At 42.2% G+C, this 24,682-nt stretch overlaps 1 protein-coding gene across 1 annotated transcript; it reads left to right on the top strand.

Annotated features, from left to right (window-relative positions):
• The first annotated feature begins 1,146 nt into the window (after positions 1-1,146).
• mpv17l (MPV17 mitochondrial membrane protein like) lies at positions 1,147-24,682 on the top strand. The gene is made up of 4 exons (XM_060902680.1): positions 1,147-1,438; positions 12,309-12,379; positions 12,582-12,611; positions 23,731-24,682. Exons 1-4 carry the CDS (start codon positions 1,147-1,149, stop codon positions 23,914-23,916), a joined length of 579 nt encoding a protein of 192 aa, XP_060758663.1. The 3' UTR covers positions 23,917-24,682.

Raw genomic sequence — 24,682 nt, 5'->3', positions numbered from 1 at the left:
ATCGAAGCAAAAACTACACGGAAGAAGCAGCAGCAGCAACAACAACAATAACAATAATGGATGACTTCGCGTTTGTACAGCTGCTGCTTCTCGTCGCTTAAAAATGGCGATCTTTCGCGGTCTTGTTATTGTTGTTGGTCTTAACAACTCTGCCCCCCCGTTGACGTAAGCGGTTCTTTCCTCTGGCCCAGCAGAGAGTTGGTGCTAGACTGGAACCGGTTTTTCTGTCCCCAGAGCCAGTTCTTTGTCAGTGGAAACAGAAAACCCGGTTCCAAACTAAGCACTGGCCCCGAACCAGCCCTGGAACTGCTTTGGTGGAAAAGGGGCATGTCCAGTTTGCTTTTCCATAGCTCGCGGTGCTAAGGGAAGCCACGTCATTACATCGCTGTATACGTCAGTTACGTCGTTGTATACGTCAGTTATGTCGCTACATTTGCATAAACCTTGGCGCGAGTATCGAAGCAAAAACAACACGGAAGAAGCAGCAACAACAACAACAACAATAATAATAATGGATGACTTCGCGTTTGTACAGCTGCTTCTCGTCGCTTAAAAATGGCGATCTTTCGCGGTCTTGCTATTGTTGTTGGTCTTAACAACTCCGCCCCCCCGCTGACGTAAGCAGTTCTTTCCTCTGGCCCAGCAGAGAGTTGGTGCTAGCCTGGAACTGGTTTTTCTGGCCCCAGAGCCAGTTCTTTGTCAGTGGAAACAGAAAACCCGGTTCCAAACTAAGCACTGGCCCCGAACCAGCCCTGGAACTGCTTTGGTGGAAAAGGGGCACCAGTGAAGCTGGTTTGGCATTGACTAGGAGACCAAATCTGGCCACTGGGAGACCAAAAAATGCTCTGCATAGGAAAATCTGATCCAGCCCCTGGGCTTTTAGAACAGAACCGGCCTTGCAAGAAAGCAAATGGTGCAGCTGAGTGCCTCCTAACCCGTGCATGTGATGCGCACAGTTTTAATCCAACCTGGCAAGCCCAAGCCAGTAGGGTGACAGGAGGTTATCCTCGCTCTGGGACACACCCACACGGGATTCATTCATAAGTCGCTCAGACAGTCAGCAGAGGTCGAATCCCTCAGCAGTGCCAGCCTGAGCCTCGGCGCGATTATAATCCGATGATGAGTTATTGGTTGTAATTTGAGAGGATGAGGAAGGTGGTGCCCTGGCTGACCAACGTGTCCCTGTACGGCTGTCTGTTCGCCGGAGGGGATCTGCTCCATCAGCGCGTGACGCACAGACACGGCGGCGGCGAGCTCGACTGGAAGCGCACGAGGAACGTGGCGCTTGTGGCGCTGTGTTTCCATGGCAACTGGAACTACTTCTGGCTGCGCGAGCTGGAGCGCCGGTTCCCGGGCCGGTCCCTCGGCATGGTGCTCACCAAGTTAGCCCTGGATCAGAGCCTCTCCTCGCCCTTAGCCACCAGCGTCTTCTACACAGGTGAGACTGAATCCTATTACTGCTTAAACCTCAGGCCCCTAAGCACTCTCACAAATAACTCCACTGGGTTCTGGTTCCACCAATGGTGCATCCTGAGTGTCTTTATTTTGTATCTTTTAAAAATTGAAGTTGACATATCAAATGTTTAAACTGAGAAAATGTATCATTTAAAGAGAAAAATTAGGTGATTTTAAATTTCATGACAACAACACATCTCAAAAAAGTTGGGACAAGGCCATGTTTCCCACTGTGAGACATCCCCTTTTCTCTTTACAACAGTCTGTAAACGTCTGGGGACTGAGGAGACAAGTTGCTCAAGTTTAGGGATAGGAATGTTAACCCATTCTTGTCTAATGTAGGATTCTAGTTGCTCAACTGTCTTAGGTCTTTTTTGTCGTATCTTCCGTTTTATGATGCGCCAAATGTTTTCTATGGGTGAAAGATCTGGACTGCAGGCTGGCCAGTTCAGTACCCGGACCCTTCTTCTACGCAGCCATTGATGCAGTATGTGGTTTGGCATTGTCATGTTGGAAAACGCAAGGTCTTCCCTGAAAGAGACGTCGTCTGGACGGGAGCATATGTTGCTCTAGAACCTGGATATACCTTTCAGCATTGATGGTGTCTTTCCAGATGTGTAAGCTGCCCATGCCACACGCACTAATGCAACCCCATACCATCAGAGATGCAGGCTTCTGAACTGAGCGCCGATAACAACTTGGGTCGTCCTTCTCCTCTTTAGTCCGAATGACACGGCGTCCATGATTTCCATAAAGAACTTCAAATTTTGATTCGTCTGACCACAGAACAGTTTTCCACTTTGCCACAGTCCATTTTAAATGAGCCTTGGCCCAGAGAAGACGTCTGCGCTTCTGGATCACGTTTAGATACGGCTTCTTCTTTGAACTATAGAGTTTTAGCTGGCAACGGCGGATGGCACGGTGAATTGTGTTCACAGATAATGTTCTCTAGAAATATTCCTGAGCCCATTTTGTGATTTCCAATACAGAAGCATGCCTGTATGTGATGCAGTGCCGTCTAAGGGCCCGAAGATCACGGGCACCCGGTATGGTTTTCCGGCCTTGACCCTTACGCACAGAGATTCTTCCATATTCTCTGAATCTTTTGATGATATTATGCACTGTAGATGATGATATGTTCAAACTCTTTGCAATTTTACACTGTTGAACTCCTTTCTGATATTGCTCCACTATTTGTCGGCGCAGAATTAGGGGGATTGGTGATCCTCTTCCCATCTTTACTTCTGAGAGCCGCTGCCACTCCAAGATGCTCTTTTTATACCCAGTCATGTTAATGACCTATTGCCAATTGACCTAATGAGTTGTAATTTGGTCCTCCAGCTGTTCCTTTTTTGTACCTTTAACTTTTCCAGCCTCTTATTGCCCCTGTCCCAACTTTTTTGAGATGTGTTGCTGTCATGAAATTTCAAATGAGCCAATATTTGGCATGAAATTTCAAAATGTCTCACTTTGGACATTTGATATGTTGTCTATGTTCTATTGTGAATACAATATCAGTTTTTGAGATTTTTAAATTATTGCATTCCATTTTTATTTACAATTTGTACTTTGTCCCAACTTTTTTGGAATCGGAGGTGTACTTTATTTTCTGAGAGTGAACATGGTATGTGATTTTTTTTCCCCAGTTGGCGGAAACAGACTTCCATAGCGAACCCCCTGTAAATCAAAAACAATAACAACAACAGGAAATAAAGATTTAATAATTCTTTAAAGTGCTTTCTTGTTGTGCTGCTTTGTTTTTTTTTTTTTTCCTGGTCGGCTCCTTAAAGGTGGTGCTGGAGCGTAAACCTATAATCATGGATTAGTCTTTCACACCCACACAGGAATGTCAATCAAACCCAGCGAGGCTTCACCATACTGTCAGTGTCACCGGTGTAGCAACATCTGAACGTCTCTTCAAGGCAAAAACAGTGGCACTGAAGGTTAAATTATGTACTTGTACACTTTTTTGGATAAAAACGATGTATATGCTTGAGTATACCATCGTACTGACAGTGCTCATACCCTGAAATGTGCAGTTTGGTATCCTTTGGTCAGGGAACCGATCTTTGTACCGCTGTAGGATGTAACATGGAGCGATAACTTTTAAATGAAGTGTTAGAAGGGCTTCCTCTGCCAAATACCATCATCCGGTCGTTATAGTCGAGGATATTCTCACACTCTAGCACAAACTGCACAGGTAATGATTATGATTATGTCATATCATCGATGTAACTATCATGTTCCTAATTGTTTGAATTGTTTCCTTATTTGACATTATTTAAAAAAAAAGATTTTCCTTGTTATTTCTTTATACAGTACTTTCAAGGAATTTTATATTTGAATAGCCCGAAAGTCTTTATTTATTCTAGCAATATGAGTTTGTTTACAACTCTGTTTACCCTGAAACTAAAAAAAGTGTACTGTGTTCACTTCCACATTTAACACTTTTTCCATCTGGAAACAGTCTTTGTTTTTCCACCGCAAACGAAATACAAAGTGGAAGGCAAAATCACAGCAATTACTGCAGCTTTCTTGGTGCTGGGATCCATAGACATATAAACATAGACGCCGCCTTCTGCGTAGAATCATACGTCATCCTCGCCGCCATATTGGATGTGGCAAAGTGGAGATTCTTCAACCGTCTCTGGTATAGCGTCTAGACAGTAGCCGAGAATAAAGATGCCTCATTCATGTGCTGCGTTTAACTGTACCAACAGGTTTACCGTCCAAACGAGATCACATGGGATTACCTTTCACAGGTGAGACTGGAAAAATACTTTTCATTGTATTTGGTCATTATAACGTAATTTTACGAACAGATTTTTCTGACTTTGTGGCTAATATGAAGTCTCGCGCATAATAGCCGCTCGGTGAAACCTGTCTCCAAACAACGAAGTATTTCCTTCGTAACTCACTGTAAAAAAAAATAGTTGAGAATACTTGAAATTTCAAGGCAACAGTCTGCATTAATAATTTTATGTTTTGCCAACGATGTGCCCATGATAATCCAAACTATGATAAAACTGTTATCTTTATTAAGAATTCTTAATTAAGTCCATTTTCATTTCCTCATTCTGCCAACATAGATTTCTCTTTTTGCTGAACAGTGGCATTCACAGTAGTACAAAAAGGCAATTGAGGTTATCACAATTTTTTTTAGATTTTTTGGGGGCTTTTTTCACCTCTATTTGGATAGGACAGCGTAGAGACAGGAAACAAGCAGGAGAGAGAGAGATGGGGAGGGATCGGGAAATGACCTCGGGTCAGAACCGAACCCAGGTTCCCGGATTTATGGTATGGCGCCTTATCCACCTGAGCCATGACGCCCCCAAGGTTATCATAATTTATCATTATTTATCATTAAACTATACATGCCTTTTTTCATTGTTCTACACAATTACAAAACTTCAATATTGAAATAAAGTTTTTAAAACACAGGTCGTGGGTATGGTGTCGTGGCTCAGGTGGATATGGCGCCATACCATAAATCCGGGGACCTGGGTTCGATTCTGACCCGAGGTCATTTCCCGATCCCTCCTCTCTCCTGCTCATTTCCTGTCTCTACACTGTCCTATCCAAATAAAGGTGAAAAAAGCCCCCGCCAAAATTGTGATAACCTCAATTGCCTTTTAGCACTACTGTGAATGCCACTGTTCAGCAAAAAGAGAAATCTATGTTGGCAGAATGAGGAATTGAAAATTGACTTAATTAAGAATTCTTAATAAAGATAACAGTTTTATCATAGTTTGGATTATCATGGGCACATCATTGGCAAAACATAAAATTCTTAATGCAGACTGTTGCCTTGAAATTTCAAGTATTCTCAACTATTCTTTTTTTACAGTGTACGCTGATTGTTTTTAGTTGCTTAGCTAACTTTTCACATAGGCTGCTATGTAGGTTTCCCAAAAATAAAGCCATGAAAAAGCAGTGGGAGACAGCTGTGCGACGGGAAGGGTTTTCTACTACTCCGTCATCCATGCTCTGCAGTGAACACTTCAGAATGGAGGATTTTGACAGAACAGGTCAGACAGTCAGGATCAGAGAGGGAGCTGTTCCTTCAGTCTTCAGTTTCACAGCTCATCTCCACCGGGGGGGTGTAGAGTTATAAGCAGTGAGAATTAGAGAATACAGTGCCACACTATGATGAATGTTTTTGAACGTATGATGAATGTTTTTAACCTTTCTGAATGTGAAGGAATCAGTGATGTATTTTGTTTTGGTATGGCGTTAGAACCTGGCCGAACTCAGTTTGGCGCTCATTCAGCTCACTTTATTCAGCGAGAGCAGGTCTGTGTGGTGACTCAATAAATAAAACAGTACATTTTTATTTTCATTCACCATTTCCAGTTTTTCCACTATTTCCATCATTTATCATATTCAGTCTTGTAGGTTGGTTATTGTGGCCTCAGGTTTTGGTAGCTTGCTACGGTATGCTGACTGATTAGCTTACCTGAGCTATCTATCGCGGATCTGTCGCTAGTTTGCAGTGTACAGGGTATTTCGCACACTATTTATAACCATCACATTAAAAGTTATGTATGTTGTTTTGATGGCTGTTTGTTTCCCAAATATATACGTGTGTGTCTTAATGGGTGAATAAAAAGCATCGAGTTAAATATTATTGTAGAAAGGGGCTTTATGAAGTTCAGTCCATTTACTTGCATTGGTTTACGGGGAAGATTTGCCACATCCAATATGGCGGACACTCTGACGTATCCCAGCAACGGGGCCACCAGCTCAATGCGGCGTCTATGTTTATATGTCTATGCTGGGATCGCTCTGATTTTGTCTTCCACTGCCCGTAGATCTACAGTGGTGCTTGAAAGTTTGTGAACCCTTTAGAATTTTCTATAGTTCTGCATAAATATGACCTAAAACAACATCAGATTTTCACACAAGTCCTAAAAGTAGATAAAGAGAACCCAGTTAAACAAATGAGACAAAAATATGATACTTGGTCATTTATTTATGAACTGAATCTCAAGAGAAGGCGGGTCATGCAGCAAGACAACGACCCTAAGCACACAAGTCGTTCTACCAAAGAATGGTTAAAGAAGAATAAAGTGAATGTTTTGGAATGGCCAAGTCAAAGTCCTGACCTTAATCCAATGGAAATGTTGTGGAAGGACCTGAAGCGAGCAGTTCATGTGAGGAAACCCACCAACATCCCAGACTTGAAGCTGTTCTGTACGGAGGAACGGGCTAAAATTCCTCCAAGCCGGTGTGCAGGACTGATCAACAGTTACCGCAAACGTTTAGTTGCAGTTATTGCTGCACAAGGGGGTCACACCAGATACTGAAAGCAAAAGCTTCATATACTTTTGCCACTCACAGATATGTAATATTGGATCATTTTCCTCAATAAATAAATGACCAAGTATAATATTTTTATCTCATTTGTTTAACTGGGTTCTCTTTATCTACTTTTAGGACTTGTGTGAAAATCTGATGTTGTTTTAGGTCATATTTATGCAGAAATAGAGAAAATTCTAAAGGATTCACAAACTTTCAAGCACCACTGTATATTTCATAAAATGAGATAAATAGAATTTTGATAATAAAAAAATTGCCTTCAGTTCCCCTTTAAAAGGACTTAGAGGATTCAAGATATGAGAAGATAAAAAGCTTCGAGATCAACATTTCCGATGTGGAAACCTTAAACCGTATGCATGTTGCGCTCCACCTTACAACAAATCATGCGGTTAGAAGATTAATTTTTTATTTTAGAAACAATGGATACAAAGAACCTTGGATAAAGGTTATTTAAGTGTGCAATACTGAACAAAATGTGTCAAGGAGAAGTCACGGTAGAGTTTTGTTTTGACTAAAACATGTATTATTTAAGTGGTTATGTAACTCTGCGGGCAGCACGGTGGTGTAGTGGTTAGCGCTGTCGCCTCACAGCAAGAAGGTCCGGGTTCGATCCCTGTGGCCGGCGAGGGCCTTTCTGTGTGGAGTTTGCATGTTCTCCCTGTGTCCGCGTGGGTTTCCTCCGGGTGCTCCGGTTTCCCCCACAGTCCAAAGACATGCAGGTTAGGTTAACTGGTGACTCTAAATTGAGCGTAGGTGTGAATGGTTGTCTGTGTCTATGTGTCAGCCCTGTGATGACCTGGCGACTTGTCCAGGGTGTACCCCGCCTTTCGCCCGTAGTCGGCTGGGATAGGCTCCAGCTTGCCTGCGACCCTGTAGAACAGGATAAAGCGGCTAGAGATGATGAGATGAGATGAGATTTAAATCTGCGATAATATTTTAAAGGTTCTGACTGCAAAGTTGAATTCTGAGTGAAATATTCTATTTCTTTTCTGTTGGAGTTTCGAGATGTTTTGCTGCTGCACACACACACACACACATACACACTCCATGTATTCTGTGTGTAAATGTTTTGCTGAGATAAAAAGCATCCCACATTTTACGATTCCGGAGATCACCGAAGCAAGCAAGCAACAATATTACATCACGTGACCATCGTAGGGCGTTTGACCTACTTTTAACCAAAACAATTCGGTGTGAGCAAACAAACATGGCGGACTCGACTCTCCATCCAGCGGAAAAGAAAAGGAAAGCCTGCCTAGTGAGTGGAACTGCAAGAATGAGCAAGGTTAGATGGATGACGTGTCATTTTTCTGGACAGATAACTAAATCATTCTAGCTAGCGCTTAGCTATCTTAGCCTTAGAATGCATGGGCTCGAGTCCACACTAGCGATATGGTATGGAGTTCTGCACCTAATGTTTTGATCTTACAGAGAAAGAAACGAGAACACAAAAGCAGGAACAGAGAAAAGATATATTCGTCGTCTTTTGTTTGTTTCACGGATCTATTCGCGAACATCAACCACAAATTACCCAATCCCTGCGACTCAGAACTCTCCGAGTTAATGTCGATGCAGAGTCCCAATGTTTTCTTGGTGGCGTCGCCATCTTGGTGTGACGCAGTTCCATAGTTATGCTAATTAGTTAAAGCAACTCCCTCGCGTTCAGCTGTTTCCTGTTTCCATAGGATTGTACTGTTTACCTCAAGAGGGAGGAAAACGGTCCCAAAACAGAGAAACGCGACCCTCAGGGCATCAAAATGATCTCATCTTGTTCGTCTGCATGATATTGTTCTTGCGAGACATAGGAAAATTCCAAGCACAATTAAAAAAAAAAAATTATTTCAGATGACTTTGCAGTCAGTGCCTTTAAATAAAACAAACAAAGACTATCAGCATGAGCGAGAGTCCATGGAAGAAGAACACAAACCATGGCATGGGTAAACATGATAACATATGACAGCAGCTAGACAAAGGAACCAATCGTGAACTGAACTGAATGGAGTACTAAACCAGGTATGACAAGACACAGGTGCTGGTGATGTGAAATATGTGATGTGCGAGGGCCGATGGGTAACGTAGTTCTTGGCGGACATGTTTGTAGGCTGCTGTGCAGAAAATGAAGAAATGAAGAAAAAGCAGATTCATGATGCTTTATCCATCATCATCATCATCATCATCAATAAGAAAAGTCACTTTATTCGAACTGTAATCAAGACCGAAGTTTTGAAGTCCAAGAGCCGAGGTCGAGTCTTAAAGACTGAGTCCGAATGAAAGCAAGACCAAGTCAATATTGAGACTAAAATCCACCAAATACTATTTGAGGCTAAGCTTGTATTTCAGCTCGTTTTCTTCATTCATGCATTGTGCTTGACGATTGATTCGGCTGGAATGTCAAAAGAAAAATCAACGTAAACGTCTCATCTCATCTCATTATCTCTAGCCACTTTATCCTGTTCTACAGGGTCACAGGCAAGCTGGAGCCTATCCCAGCTGACTTCGGGCGAAAGGCGGGGTACACCCTGGACAAGTCGCCAGGTCATCACAGGGCTGACACATAGACACAGACAACCATTCACACTCACATTCACACCTACGGTCAATTTAGAGTCACCAGTTAACCTAACCTGCATGTCTTTGGACTGTGGGGGAAACCGGAGCACCCGGAGGAAACCCACGCGGACACGGGGAGAACATGCAAACTCCACACAGAAAGGCCCTCGCCGGCCACGGGGCTCGAACCCAGGACCTTCTTGCTGTGAGGCGACAGCGCTAACCACTACACCACCGTGCCACCCCAACGTTAACGTATTTTCAGAAAACCTCTGAAAAGTCAAGTCCACAAGTTCTATGCTTTCGAGTAGACCTTCACTGGATAAATTTGTTTCATTTGGACTATACGTTTGTCCTAGATTCCTGCTGTTGTTTTATTTATCCCCCGCTGGCTGAAAGACCCGAAGGTGGATTATGTCGTGGCGATGTCCATCCGTCCGTCCTGGGAAGGGTGCTCACCTTCTGAAATCAACTCCTCTCACAATTTTTGGAGGAATTTTACAAAACTTGTCAGGATTCTTTGTTATATGTCGATAATATGCATATTGCAATTGCGTTAAATTCAGTCACATTTTACCAGAGTTACAGCCCTTGATTTACAAAATTATAATTCATACATGTCAACCTTTGGTCAATCAAACCTGTATAGCCAACCTCCAAAATCCGTATTTCCCTTATAAAATCCTTATAAGATGCAAATTAAAATAATTTACCTAAAATTTGAATGATAATTAACAATGATATATCCCAGTTACTTTATGGATGGATTAATAACAATAAATCTTCAGAATGAATACAAAACTCCAATGTTTGACAAAAACACAAAGTGTCACTCTAATGTTCTGAATTGTACTCCATGACAGCTTTTTTAGCAGTCTGCACCAATACCTCACTAGGCTGCATGTCACAGCAAGTGTCTGTGTTGATCTTACACTGCAGTAGGCCAGGTCAGTGTGTCTGCATTCAGGTTCTTTCTGCTCTCTGTGTGCATCTTCCTGACTTGAGAGAAAACTCTCTCACAGTCAGCATTACTGTGGGGTAAACAGAGCACTGCCTAACTTGAACTAAAACGCCCACTACCTTGTGTTTTCTGTCTTTTCCAGTTGTTGGCATATCAGTTTTTGAGCACGCAAATACTGTCATCAGTGGCTGATTTTGCCTTTGGCTTGCATTCCGCTGATGTAGTTTCGATTTGAAATGTTCTTTCACATCATACACTCCCAATGCTGCAACTTTGATGTCACGCACACACAGTGTGCAGTGTGTGTATTCTTCGTTTTTGGAGGCTGCCAGTTGGATTATGCCATTGAAAAGGTCCTTCCATTCAGGGAGAAACCTACCGCTGTATTGTGTTTTGAATTTCTTTGCCGGAGTGCCCATTCAGAATCTTTTCAGTCGCTATTGAAAGTTGCTCAGGTGGAAATACGCTTTTCAAACAAAATGTTACTTCACGGTTGGCAGGATTCTTGCAATGCGGTGTGCGCATGATCAAAAGTGGAACGAAGTCTCGCTACCACAAGATAACGCGCGATTTCATAAGACTCTTTACTGTCTGTCTGTGCTTTCTGTGGTGCACAGTACGTTTGTAAATGTTATGCGCTCTTTTATTATCGTGGGAATTGATTATAGCTCTAAATAAATATTGAAGTTTTTTTTAAAGAATCTGTATAACTTTATTTGTACGCCCGTATACTACGTTTATTGAATCAAATCCGTATAAAATACGGACATTCCGTATAGGTTGACGTATGATAATTTGACAATTTCATGAGAGTGTGTTTTCCTTCTGAAATCAACTCCTCTCACAATTTTTGGAGGAATTTCACCAAACTTGGCAAAAGGCATTGTTATATGTCAGTAGTACGCATATTGTAATTTTGTTCAATTCAATCGTATTTTACCAGAGTTGTGGCCCTTGATTTACAACCTTGTACTTTGACAATTTCATGAAGGTGTGCTCACCTTCTGACATCAACTCCTCTCACAATTTTGGACGAATTTCTTGAAGCTTGGCAAAAGGCCTTGTTATATGACGGTAATACGCAGATTGCGATTTAATTTCGTTTGCGAAAATTTTCCCAGAGTTTTGACCCTTGATTAAATAACTTGTACTTTGACAACTTCATGAGGGTGGACGTTCTTCTGAAATCAACTCCTCTCACAATTTGTGGAGGAATTTCACCAAACTTGGCGAAAGGCTTTGTTATATGACAGTTATACGCAGATTCAAATTTTGTTTAATTTGGGTGAATTTTCCCAGAGTTATGCCCTTGATGATTAACAAACTTGTACTTTGGCAATTTCATCGAAGTGTGCTTGCTTTCTGAAATCAACTTCCCTCACAATTTTTATCCCCCACTGGCCGAAAGGCCCGAAGGGGGATTACGTCGTGGCGATGTCCTTCCGTCCATCCGTCCGTCCCAGGAAGTGTACTCACCTTCTGAAATCAACTCCTCTCACAATTTTTGGAGGAATTTCATGAAACTTGACAGGATTCTTTGTTATATGTCAATAATTAACCCCGCCGACAGTAGTCGGCGGGGTTATTATTTTCACCTGCGTCAGTCTGTGTGTGTGTGTATCTGTCTGTCTGTCTGTCTGTCTGTGTGTCTGCAAGATATCTCAAGAACCAATGGATCGATTTGGACCAAATTTTGTACATGTGTTGCCAATCACCCAGGAAGGAAACCATTAAATTTTGGAGGTCAAAGGTCAAAGGTCAAGGTCATGGCAGAACTTCGAAATTTTCGCCCAATGTATTTTAATAGGGAAAAGGCGGGGTTTGCACTCGTTAGAGTGTCCCTGTCTAGTTCACATATTGCAATTTCGTTCAATTCAGTCGCATTTTACCAGAGTTATGGCTGAGTTGCCATAACTCTGGTAAAATGGGATATTGTGTTCTCAGAGCGCTCTTGTCTTTTCCTCGCACCCTTTCCAATCTTCATTTGATGAAAGATGAAGAATCAGGACTTTTTTTTTCACAGGAGTGAGTGTGTTGGAGGGCAAAGAGGATGTATTTGAGGACTGGAGGGAAAAATTCTTCAACACATATAAGGTAGGACATAAAAATCAGCGCTTAATTCAAATGAAAAAAAAATCAGTGATATACAGTAGGTGACAAAAACATAATGAAATTATGAAAATCTGTGACGTATTTATCATATAACCTTACATAACACTCATTGCATGTGATATTTCGGTGTTGTATTTTTTTATCTTATTGAAATTTATGTTGATTTTGTTTTTCTGAATTTCAGACAGGACTCATGTACTGGCCCTTCATGCAGGTATGTTATGCATGACGTTCCTCTCTCTCTCTCTCTCTCTCTGTAGATCCATAAACTGAGCGCACCCTTTGCTTCTTTTATTTTGTCAACACTGTTGTTCCTCTGTGTTCAGCGGCTGAACACACAGCCTACTGACGCTAACTCCACAATAAAATACTTTAGCTAATATTATCGACACGGACCTTGTATTTTTTTGCTAAGCGGAATTATTAGAAGCAGTGTTCATCAGAGTTAATACAATAAATATAATTATAATCAGTGTCTGAGTTTGAAATACAGACAACGAAAATTAATAACCATGACAAAAAAGTAAGAGCAACAGGAAATGATGACCATATTAGGAGAGAGTAACAGGCAAAACAGGACAGGGTGGAGAATATAGAGAGTTAGATCATGTTGGGTCAACAGAGACAGACCGTTACTAACATTTTTACCAAGGCTAGACAGTTCATTTCATTACTGAAACAACTGAATAAATGAATTTCAGAATCGCTGATGTGAATATATTGGCAATTCAGAATTCTTGGCATCGCCTGCTTCTAAAATAGCCCCGCCCACCTTAAACCTGGCCGAACAAAGACTTCAGGAATCTAAAGACTAAAGACACGGACATAATTCTTCCTTTTGCAATCGATAATAAATTCACAGAAGACTAAAATCACATCACTACCATTCATTTCAGCAAGAACCAAAAGGTATACTCAGCTCTGAGCCTAACTCCATACAAACATGATTTTGGAAAAAGCGGATAAGGGGCTGACAGGTGGGTCAGGGAGGGGCTCAGGGAGGGGCTCAGGGAGGGGCTCAGGGAGGGGCTCAGGGAGGGGCACAGGCCCGGCGCCAGGAACAGTTTACTAAGGGGGCAATTAGAAATCGCAAGGGGGCAAATATTTTTTCATATAGTGTGTAGTAGTGATGGCGGTCTGACAACGTGTTTCAAACAATTAACTGCGCCAACCACAAAACCACCATGGCCCCGAAGGTTGCTTTAGTACGGGAAAATCATGTGGCATATTACCAGGGCAGTTGCGCTTTATCAACCCCCGTGCCCACCTGTTACCCCCCCTCCCCTCTGATTTTCTCACAGACACGCGTTACAACCGGAAAGATGCCAAATATAAAACAACACACACAAACCTACAGGCAAGTCCTTTACATTTAAAATACATACAAATAGCTCCGCGGCATGAAAACAAAACGTCAATGCAAGTCTAAGGTACACTGTAAAAAAATAATAGTTGAGAATACTTGAAATTTCAAGGCAACAGTCTGCATTAAGAATTTTATGTTTTGCCAATGATGTGCCCATGATAATCCAAAATATGATAAAACTGTTATCTTTATTAAGAATTCTTAATTAAGTCAATTTTCAATTCCTCATTCTGCCAACATAGATTTCTCTTTTTGCTGAACAGTGGCATTCACAGTAGTGCAAAAAGGCAATTGAGGTTATCAGACTTTTTTGGGGGGCTTTTTTCACCTTTATTTGGATAGGACAGTGTAGAGACAGGAAATGAGCAGGACAGGAAATGACTTCGGGTCAGAATCGAACCTGGGTCCCCAGATTTATGGTATGGCTCCTTATCCACCTGAGCCACGACGCCATACCCATGACATGGGTTTTAAAAATTTTTGTAATTGTGTAGAACAATGAAAAAAGGCATGTATAGTTTAATGATAAATTGTGAAAACCTCGGGGGCGTCGTGGCTCAGGTGGATAAGGCGCCATACCATAAATCCGGGGACCCGGGTTCGGTTCCGACCCGAGGTCATTTCCCTCCCGCTCATTTCCTGTCTCTACGCTGTCCTATCCAAATAGAGGTGAAAAAAGCCCCAAAAAAATCTAAAAAAAAAAAATTGTGATAACCTCAATTGCCTTTTTGCACTACTGTGAATGCCACTGTTCAGCAAAAAGAGAAATCTATGTTGGCAGAATGAGGAATTGAAAATTGACTTAATTAAGAATTCTTAATAAAGATAACAGTTTTATCATAGTTTGGATTATCATGGGCACATCGTTGGCAAAACATAAAATTCTTAATGCAGACTGTTGCCTTGAAATTTCAAGTATTCTCAACTATTTTTTTTTACAGTGTACTTGGCTGGTCGGCCAAAATAATATTTTAAAAAATCAACAGACCCCGCGGCTGCACCAGTAATAGCCTTCCTGACTCGCACCGAGTCAACGCTAACCACTTAATCCGCGATCCCAGTTAGGTGTGTAGGGGACAAAATAAACACTCTGAAGTGATGAATTTTCACCCCTGCTGCATGGGGGGTGACGTCAACGACACATATTCTTACACTATTTGCGCACAAAGCGGACCATATATGAACACATACACCAACATAAACGGAAATAAACTTAGCCTACAAAGAAAGAAAATGGATTCACAATATTGTGATTGAATTCGTTTAATTCGGAAGGGGAAAGACTACTCCCGTAAACTGACTGCATATTACAGGATATTGCAGAGACAGTGCACTTGTAAGTGTGCATGTAAAACCCCCGCCCGCCCGCACGACCCCGCCCCTTGTCCTTATCACAGGTCTGTGTGTGCGCGGCTGTGTCAGCATTTCACACATACACCCACAATAACTAGTCCCCAGTAGTTAGGATTGATACATATGTCTAAACAGGGTTAATATTAAATTCAGGCTTTTTGAAATAATCCTACCTTAATACAGTTGAATTCTACGATTGCAACGTAAGAATCATAACAACCAATCAGATTTGTTCTACCGTGCCAGTTTTAGTAGTGATTTATGTGAAATGTATTTTTGTGCAATGCTCAACCACTTAATATTTCGTATTTGAAAATGCAAATTATTAATACGTCTATAATACATTATATTTTCATAAGAAAACAAGTGATCTGAGTCTCCGTTGAGGGGGCGGGGCTGTAGCCACGAGGGGGCGATGCCCCCTTTCGCCCCCCCATGGTGCCGGGCCTGGAGGGGCAAGGAGGGGCTGAGGAGGGGAGTGGGGCGGGGAGTGTGTGGGGGCGTGGATGTGTGAGGGAGGAGTTGCTCAGAGAGTCGTGATCAGGATATATTTGAAAATAAGCGCAGTTTTACAGATTTCCACTCAAGGGCGTTGGCTTGGGAAAGTGGGACGGCCAACCACCTCTGATTAGACGGTGTGAACATTGTTTATTTATATATATATATATATATATATATATATATATATATATATATATATATATATATTTCATGAAGTCGATATGTCCCAAATGGTTGACTTTACGTCAGCATGGGCCTTACAAGTTTGAGAATGACTTAAAACCAGTAGATGGCGCTTTGAGCCAATTTCAATCCATAAAATCCAGGTCATTTTGTCAGTATTAACCCAGTACAATCAGATCATTCAGTTTAAAGCTTTAATAAAAACCACATGTAATTATGCAGTACCTCATTAAGCTTTATCGTCTGTTAAAAAAGTTGGACCGGTGTTGAACTTTTCACAGACTGTACGCTGACACACTATTTATGCATCAACGACTATTAAATAACTTTAATGAGAATTTTGTCATTTCCACTGGTTTTGAGGAAGATGAAGCAGAATCTATTTTTCTTTTCTTTGCTTCATTCAAAGCAGTACGTAATCCAGTGCTAAAAATCTCAAAGTGCCTCAGCGCTGCATTATCAGTGTGTACTGACTGGATTATGGCACATAATATGAGGAGAGCAGGGAGACTTGGGACAGGAAGACTTGGGACCGTTTGTATTCCCAGAAATGAATTTCAACCACTCAGGTTTTGATTCCATCAGAAGTTAGATGTTGGCTCTGAGAGTAACCGACTTGCTTCGGAGCCATGAAGCTGGACGCTGCAGTAAGGTTTGTGCAGTTCGATATTTTAGTCAGCCAAAAACTTGTATTTTCTACGTCGCCTCCTCCTCCTCCTCCTCTATTCTATGGTGTAATGTACGCTGGTGAATTGAGGATTTGTGAGGAATTAAAGGATGGAAATCTAGAGCTACCAGATAGAGTATTATTTATTAAAGCGAGGGGGCCTTTCGATTTCATAAAATCTGTGAAATTGAGTTCCCTTTGAAATGTGGTTATTGCGATATATGTTTATTTCTGTAATATCTCACAAAATATCAGGCCATTCTGTGGCTGGGAAGTTATTTAATTTGAGGGGATTAAAGCAAATAATGTGCATGAAATGAAATCGCTCGCTTCGTGCAGTCAAGCAGACAGAGGAAGTCCATGTGTGTGCGCATGCGCAGGTTTACCTTTGAGCGTGCACTGACAGTTCCATCATTCTGTCGCTAAACGAACAGCTGATCACAACGAGGTGCTCGCTGAGCGCCCATATTTATTAGTTTGGTCCTGCGTTTCCTTTCCTTCGTATATAACATAACGTCTTTTATTCTCACTTTCTTTCCGTTACTGTAGTCGGTCTTTCACGTTTCATTCGCACACTCACGCCCTCCATTTTTCTCTCCTTTTTCAAATTTGTATCCCACAATGCCTTGCGTGAACGGGGAAAGCCCACCACGTGATGCATGACTTAGGGCGTATTCACACCTACGTTGTTTGGTCCGGACCAAACGACTAAATGAACCAAATTTCCCTTGGTCCGGACCTTTTGGGTTGGTCTGAATACAAACCACTGAACTCTGGTCCGGACCAAACAAGCGGACCGAGACCGAGCTGCAAGGTCGGACTCGGTCCGGACCAAAGGAACTCTGGTGCGGATATTTTGGAGGTGTGAAAGCAGACCGGACCTAATCTGACAGTTTTGCTTTTTTGTACCTCGGGAGCTTCCGTCGTTTGTCGAGCATTATGGGAAACAGAGTCTTGACACTCCACCGCAAAGTGCAAACACTGTTTCGGTTGTCAAGGGAACCTTACAACAGTCGTTCAGTCATTCAGACCAGTGGTAGGCTAGACTACAGAGTACAAAAAATGAGTAGGGGCAAACGTGGGCCGAGGAAGAAACGCGTACCCTTGTGGATATATGGGCAGATGTCCACATATCTGAGCTTTTGGAGAGAACACACAAAAATGGCGACGTGTTTGCTGTATTCAGTGAGAAAATGAAGGAGAAGGGGTTCACGCGCTCCCCAGAACAATGTCGGCTAAAAGTGAAGAAACTCCGTCAGACCTACATTAAAATCAGGGACGTTCTTTCAAAAAGTGGCGGTACTAGCGACGCAAAAAAGAAATTCATCTATTACGATGGATAAGGCGAATATCCCTCCGTCTTGCATGAAGAGCCAGAACTGTCACAACATGATGTGCGCTCATCAGCGCGATCCTCCGTAGCTGCCTTGCCCTTTGTCGTCGTCGTTGATAAATTACTTGTACAACAGCATAGTAATCGCACAATTGTGAAAACAGTAAAAACTGGAAAAAACATATAGCTTTGATGACATTAAAAAGAATAACAGCACGGAAAGCCTCCATGACTACTTTTGAACTTAACGCTTTGTGCGCGTGTCGTCTCTGACCAATAGCTGAACGACCTCAGGGCGCGTGGCTTTGTTGACAGATTTTGATCCGCTTACTAAAACGTACAGTGTGAAAGCGAACCGCACCAAAATGAAAAAATAAAAAAAACATTTGGTTCGGACCAAAGCAAGTGAACTATCGAACTATCCTGGTCTGAATACACCCTTAGTATCTTGAATTGGGTCATGGTGAAGCAGGAAAAAATAGCGGAGAATTTAGGGCCATGTGGAGATAAATTCATTCATTGTTTTATTTAAAAAATAATAAAATAAAATTGGAAGTCTGTGATTCAAATTAGCGAAGTAGCTTTCGGTCCACTAAACAAAAATAATTGGGTGTCGGGAAAATTCTTTTTATGACCAAGACTTGAAAAATCTGAAAGGCAGCCTAGCTTTAAATTTAAATTCTGGGGGAAAAAAACATTTAAGGATTTTTTCTTTTTTCAAAATGTTCAGATAGGGAGAGTTGGGACAGTTCATCACGTTCCGGGTTTTTTCTTGTGGTTTACAAATATAAAATTGTTTAAATTTTTTTAAAATGTGGGCGTGTCCCTGCATGAGGATTACTCTTATGTCATTCTTTCTTGAGAATGGAACTGTTTTGTCGAGTCAGGTTTTGGGTAAACTGATATTTTTCTATCGCTGTACCAGCACTGTGTGTTCATACAGTTCATATGGTACAAGTTTACAAGCTCATCTCATTCTCATTATCTCTAGCCGCTTTATCCTTCTACAGGGTCGCAGGCAAGCTGGAGCCTATCCCAGCTGACTACGGGCAAAAGGCGGGGTACACCCTGGACAAGTCGCCAGGTCATCGCAGGGCTGACACATAGACACAGACAACCATTCACACTCACATTCACACCTACGCTCAATTTAGAGTCACCAGTTAACCTAACCTGCATGTCTTTGGACTGTGGGGGAAACCGGAGCACCCGGAGGAAACCCACGCGGACACGGGGAGAACATGCAAACTCCACACAGAAAGGCCCTCGCCGGCCACGGGGCTCAAACCCGGACCTTCTTGCTGTGAGGCGACAGCGCTAACCACTACACCACCGTGCCGCCAAGTTTACAAGCTAATGAATAAAAATTCAACATGTAGGATTAAGCTAGGTATTTTATTTTTGGTCCATGTCTCCTCATTATGTCCCAAGTCTCCCAACATAATGTCCCATGTCTCCCCCAAATGTCCCATGTCTCCCTGCAAAAAAAAGACAGAAAAAATGAATCCTGAAAGCCATTATATGTGACAAGCTGAGAAACCCATGTTGTGCTAAGAGGGTATAAGAGGTAAATCCTCTCTAATGCAATATGAAGTGACGCTCAGGGCTCGACATTAACGGTTGTCCGCTTGTCCGGGACAAGTGATACTTAATCTCGGACAAGTTCATCGTCTCAGTTACTTGTCCGATCGGACAAGTGCCAAAATACGCTGATATTCGGGTTACATATCAAATTTATCAGTTTATTAACATGATTTCCGAAGCATCTCACTCGCCATATTGTTTTGATGAATCGCCGGATGTTTCTATTCAGAAAGAGCGATGTGCGCATGCGCAATATTCCACTTGCGAAACCGGCCAATTGAGGTATTTCACCTGACGTCACAGGGTCACGTGACGCCCCGGTGTCCGCCATTTTGAACGTCAAGCTACATACTAACGCTGCAGACAGAGAGGGAGAACCAGCTTGAAAAAAAACGTGTTAGACACCTAGAATAGATTAATTTGTCAGTAAGCACTCTATAAATAACCATGGTGTTTGCTTGTTGTGCTGTGGGCTGCCACAACAGACAGGGACAGCGTGCAGGACGCTCCTTTTACCCGTTTCTAGTGATGGGAATTTCGGCTCTTTTTCGGGAGCCGGCTCTTTTGGCTCTTCTTACTATAAGGAGCCGGCTCTTTTGGCTCCCAAACGGCTCCCGAGATTTTATTTTTGATTTAATTTCTGCAATTAACTAGTTAATTAATTACATTATTATTTCTATTTTATCAATAGGATGTTTTCCATTTTATTTTTTAGTTTTTGTAGCCATTGTAAAGCTTTGTAAAGTATAGCAGTGTAACAATGTTCTAGCTATAGAAATAAAACTTACTTACCAATTAATAAATTATTTTCTCACAAACATAATGCAAAACTGTGTTATATTACCAATATAAAATACACAGCTGATTTTCCGGGCGGCACAGTGGTGTAGTGGTTAGCGCTGTCGCCTCACAGCAAGAAGGTCCTGGGTTCGAGCCCCGGGGCTGGCGAGGGCCTTTCTGCGTGGAGTTTGCATGTTCTCCCCGTGTCCGCGTGGGTTTCCTCCGGGTGCTCCGGTTTCCCCCACAGTCCAAAGACATGCAGGTTAGGTTAACTGGTGACTCTAAATTGAGCGTAGGTGTGAGTGTGAATGGTTGTCTGTGTCTATGTGTCAGCCCTGTGATGACCTGGCGACTTGTCCAGGGTGTACCCCGCCTTTCGCCCGTAGTCAGCTGGGATAGGCTCCAGCTTGCCTGCGACCCTGTAGAAGGATAAAGCGGCTAGAGATAATGAGATGAGATGAGCTGATTTTCCCCCCCTCAGGTGCCTCACAGACTCCTCTCCCCTGCGCTCCACAGCTTTAAGCATTACACCAATTTTCGTATTTTCGCAGCTGTGAATGACATCAACCCGCCCAACCAAAAAAAGTAGGCGTACACCATGCTACTTTTTTCCTTTGAATGGTAATAGACAACACAAAGACGCAATCGGACAGCAACTTTTTTTGTGAAAGTCTCTCTCTCTGAGGCACCTAAGGACAAAAAACTAATTCGGCTCCGCAACTCGGCTCCCACCGAAGAGCCGGCTCCCGTCGTTCACTTCAAAGAGCCGGCTCTTTGAACCGGATCGTTCGCGACCGACACATCACTACCGGTTTCCTACTGACCCAGACAAGAGGGCCAAATGGATTGCAGCTGTGAAGAGACAGGATTGGGAGCCAACAGAGTACTCCAGACTTTGCAGCGATCATTTCATTTCAGGTTAGTTTATCAGTTAACGCAATTTTGATAAAATATCTAGCAAAAAGTAAATGGGTCAGTGTTTGTTAACCCATCTGAGCAGTGAAACAAGGCAGTGTTAATTTGTCTAGGGTTGCATGTAGCAGACAGACATAAAACGCAATAACAGAGGCTAGAAAGAAACGGGACACAGAAATAAATAAACAGGGCTCCATACCAAGGCTGGGTACAGTGTTTGTGATAAAAGACAGATCCAATTTAACACGAATCACAGCTTACTTTCTTGTTAAAATGTGCAAAGGTCTCCACCATCTCATACCGCCTTGCACTGAAGGACTTAAGCGTGCCGTCCAAAATGGCTGCGTCACGTGACTTGGTCACGTTGGTGAAATACCTCAATACCGCTTCGTGTATTTGAGCTGAAAAGTAAACGGTCGTTTATGATTGGTTTTAATCGTGTCATACACGTGGATTTGTTGACATTTCTGTTGGCGGGATCATTATTCAACTGTATATTTACGCTGAGTGTGTGGTAATTTCCAAATCTTTGAATTGTTGTTGATGGTGTTCATTATATAGCCGAGCGCGTGCTGGCGGGGAATGTGCGCCTGCATGCGTGTGGATTGACAGGGAGTGAGGCAGGAGTGGGGAAAGTTATCTATGAAATACCAAGCTGTCAAATGCCTGCTAATTAGGTTACCGGCTGTATTAATGAACTAATTAGTAATGGGAGTTTAGGAATTTGAAACAGGGCTCTATAATTTAGATATAATTATGGATTATTTGAAATTATCTTTTTTTTTGACCATTAAATACCATACAGGAGCCACACCGAATAATTAGACAACAATTAATCAGTGGAGGATATATATTCAAAATTAATCATTTAAAAATGAAAATATATCTCATCTCATTATCTCTAGCCGCTTTATCCTTCTACAGGGTCGCAGGCAAGCTGGAGCCTATCCTGGCTGACTACGGGCGAAAGGCGGGGTACACCCTGGACAAGTCGCCAGGTCATCACAGGGCTGACACATAGACACAGACAACCATTCACACTCACATTCACACCTACGCTCAATTTAGAGTCACCAGTTAACCTAACCTGCATGTCTTTGGACTGTGGGGGAAACCGGAGCACCCGGAGGAAACCCACGCGGACACGGGGAGAACATGCAAACTCCACACAGAAAGGCCCTCGCCGGCCCCGGGGCTCGAACCCAGGACCTTCTTGCTGTGAGGCGACAGCGCTAACCACTACACCACCGTGCCGCCCCATGAAAATATATATCATTTTAATTTTCTGGTTTTCAATTTCTCATAAATAAATGAATGATTGATGGAGTCCAATTGATGGAGCAGAACTCAAGGGCTGATAGATGAAGATGAATAGAAACTTTATTTATATCCATTCATCTGTGAGTCAATAGAGGTGTGGAGGTTTTCATAACAAGATATATTATCTTGTCATTTGATACACTGAAATCTAGTTATAATAATCAGTGATTTACAGTATTAATCAGTCAATTTTGTTATCAGTTGTTTTTATTTGTAGCATTGTTGTTATTTGTTTCTCTTGTCCAAACTAGTGATATCTCATCAAGTCATAAATTTTATGATAATGTTAGTTTTTGTGATATTTGTTACTGAACTGCAGAGTACTGATCTGTGTGTATATAATGATTAGTGTTTCTGGATCTCATAGTATAGTTATTTTGTTCTTAACATTTTATGTTCATAATTTCTACTCTGGGCGGCACGGTGGTGTAGTGGTTAGCGCTGTCGCCTCACAGCAAGAAGGTCCGGGTTCGAGCCCCGTGGCCGGCGAGGGCCTTTCTGTGCGGAGTTTGCATGTTCTCCCCGTGTCCGTGTGGGTTTCCTCCGGGTGCTCCGGTTTCCCCCACAGTCCAAAGACATGCAGGTTAGGTTAACTGGTGACTCTAAATTGACCGTAAGTGTGAATGGTTGTCTGTGTCTATGTGTCGGCCCTGTGATGACCTGGCGACTTGTCCAGGGTGTACCCCGCCTTTCGCCCGTAGTCAGCTGGGATAGGCTCCAGCTTGCCTGCGACTCTGTAGAACAGGATAAAGCGGCTAGAGATAATGAGATGAGATGAGATTTCTACTCTATTGGAATATATTGCTTCTGAACTTCAGCATAATAATTGGTGAATTATTGTATCAATCAGTCTCTTTTACTATATTTTTGAACTTTTGCCTCAGTATATCAAGTATTGATTACTTTTGATTCATAGATATTATGCATATGTTGTGAATTCGGAAACAAATGCCATAAAGATTGTTGGGTTACAAATACTTTATTTCTGTTTTTTTTTCTCTTCGGACAAGTCAACTTCACATTCGGACAAGTAAATTTCTTTTCAACTTGCCCGACAGGACAAGTGGTTTCAAAAGTTAATGTAGAGCCCTGACGCTACCTGCAAAGCATTTCACGCAATCTACAAAAGCTGAAAACTTGTCCCAAGTCTCCCCGCTCTCCCCTACTGTACATATTCTACATAATATCAATCAATACGCTGATGAAAAACCAGAATTAGAGTACTTGAATTCATTTTCTGAGTGATTTTTCTTTCATTATTTCATCCTTTTAAAGTCTTTATCCTTCTTGTTGTACTGGAACTTTATGGTTTCTTGGTTTTATTCGCTCAGTTCCTGAACTTCGTGTTGATGCCGCTGTACTTGCGCACCGTCTTCATGGGCTGCTCGGCGTTCCTGTGGGCCGCGTTCTTGTGTTTTTCACAGCAGAGTGGTGACGGCACCGCGGCCACGGCTCTCCACTGGATAACCACCTCCGAGAAACGGATCATGCGCCGCAGCACTAACGAGGAGAAGTGATGAACGTGAAGGCACACAGGAACAGCGACCCTGGTGCCTTCACTCACGCTACAGACGTGGACTGACACGTTGGACAAACCCTTATTTATTTATATATTTATATATGTGCGTAAAGGAATTGTCATGTGACTTGAAATATTTTTCCACTGAATGGGGATACCTCATATGTCCAGGCGTGTGCTGATAATCGGTTCAATGACACACATTCGCAATATTGTGAGATCAGCACTACATCTTCGTGCCTTTCACAAGGCTAACACTTTAAGTACAGCTCTAACTGGTATTCATAATGTTGTTTTTAGATCTCTAGCTATTCTTCTGATGTTGTTTAGCTCGCTAAGATAACACCAACTCACATGCAGCACAATCAGCTCTTTGCTAAACAAACTGTCTGTGTTTCTAAGATTGTATTATAATTATTTTATTTTATTTTATTTTATACCACAGCACTGTTAAATTCTCAAACCTGATTGGTTGGAAGGTGTTGATGAGTTTTCTGTAATAGCATCTCTGACAGTAGTGCAGCTCCAAATCACAGGTTTACGTATATTAATGCATCCGCTTTGATATTTCATCGTTTCTTTAGTAACATCATACCCAGTGATTTGTACATCAGATGCTCGACATATTTTAAATCGACAGTATTTGAAGAGTTTGGTTCCAAAACGTGATATATCCAATTCCATTGTTTCGAGTAAAATCACTTTTTCTGATTACAAGAAGGGCAGCACGGTGGTGTAGTGGTTAGCGCTGTCGCCTCACAGCA

The sequence above is a fragment of the Neoarius graeffei genome, chromosome 20 (assembly GCF_027579695.1).
Source record: "Neoarius graeffei isolate fNeoGra1 chromosome 20, fNeoGra1.pri, whole genome shotgun sequence".
In the NCBI taxonomy this organism is placed as follows: Eukaryota; Metazoa; Chordata; class Actinopteri; order Siluriformes; family Ariidae; genus Neoarius; species Neoarius graeffei.
Note: the sequence above shows the minus strand (reverse complement) of the source record. Positions and strands in the feature narration are given on the sequence as shown.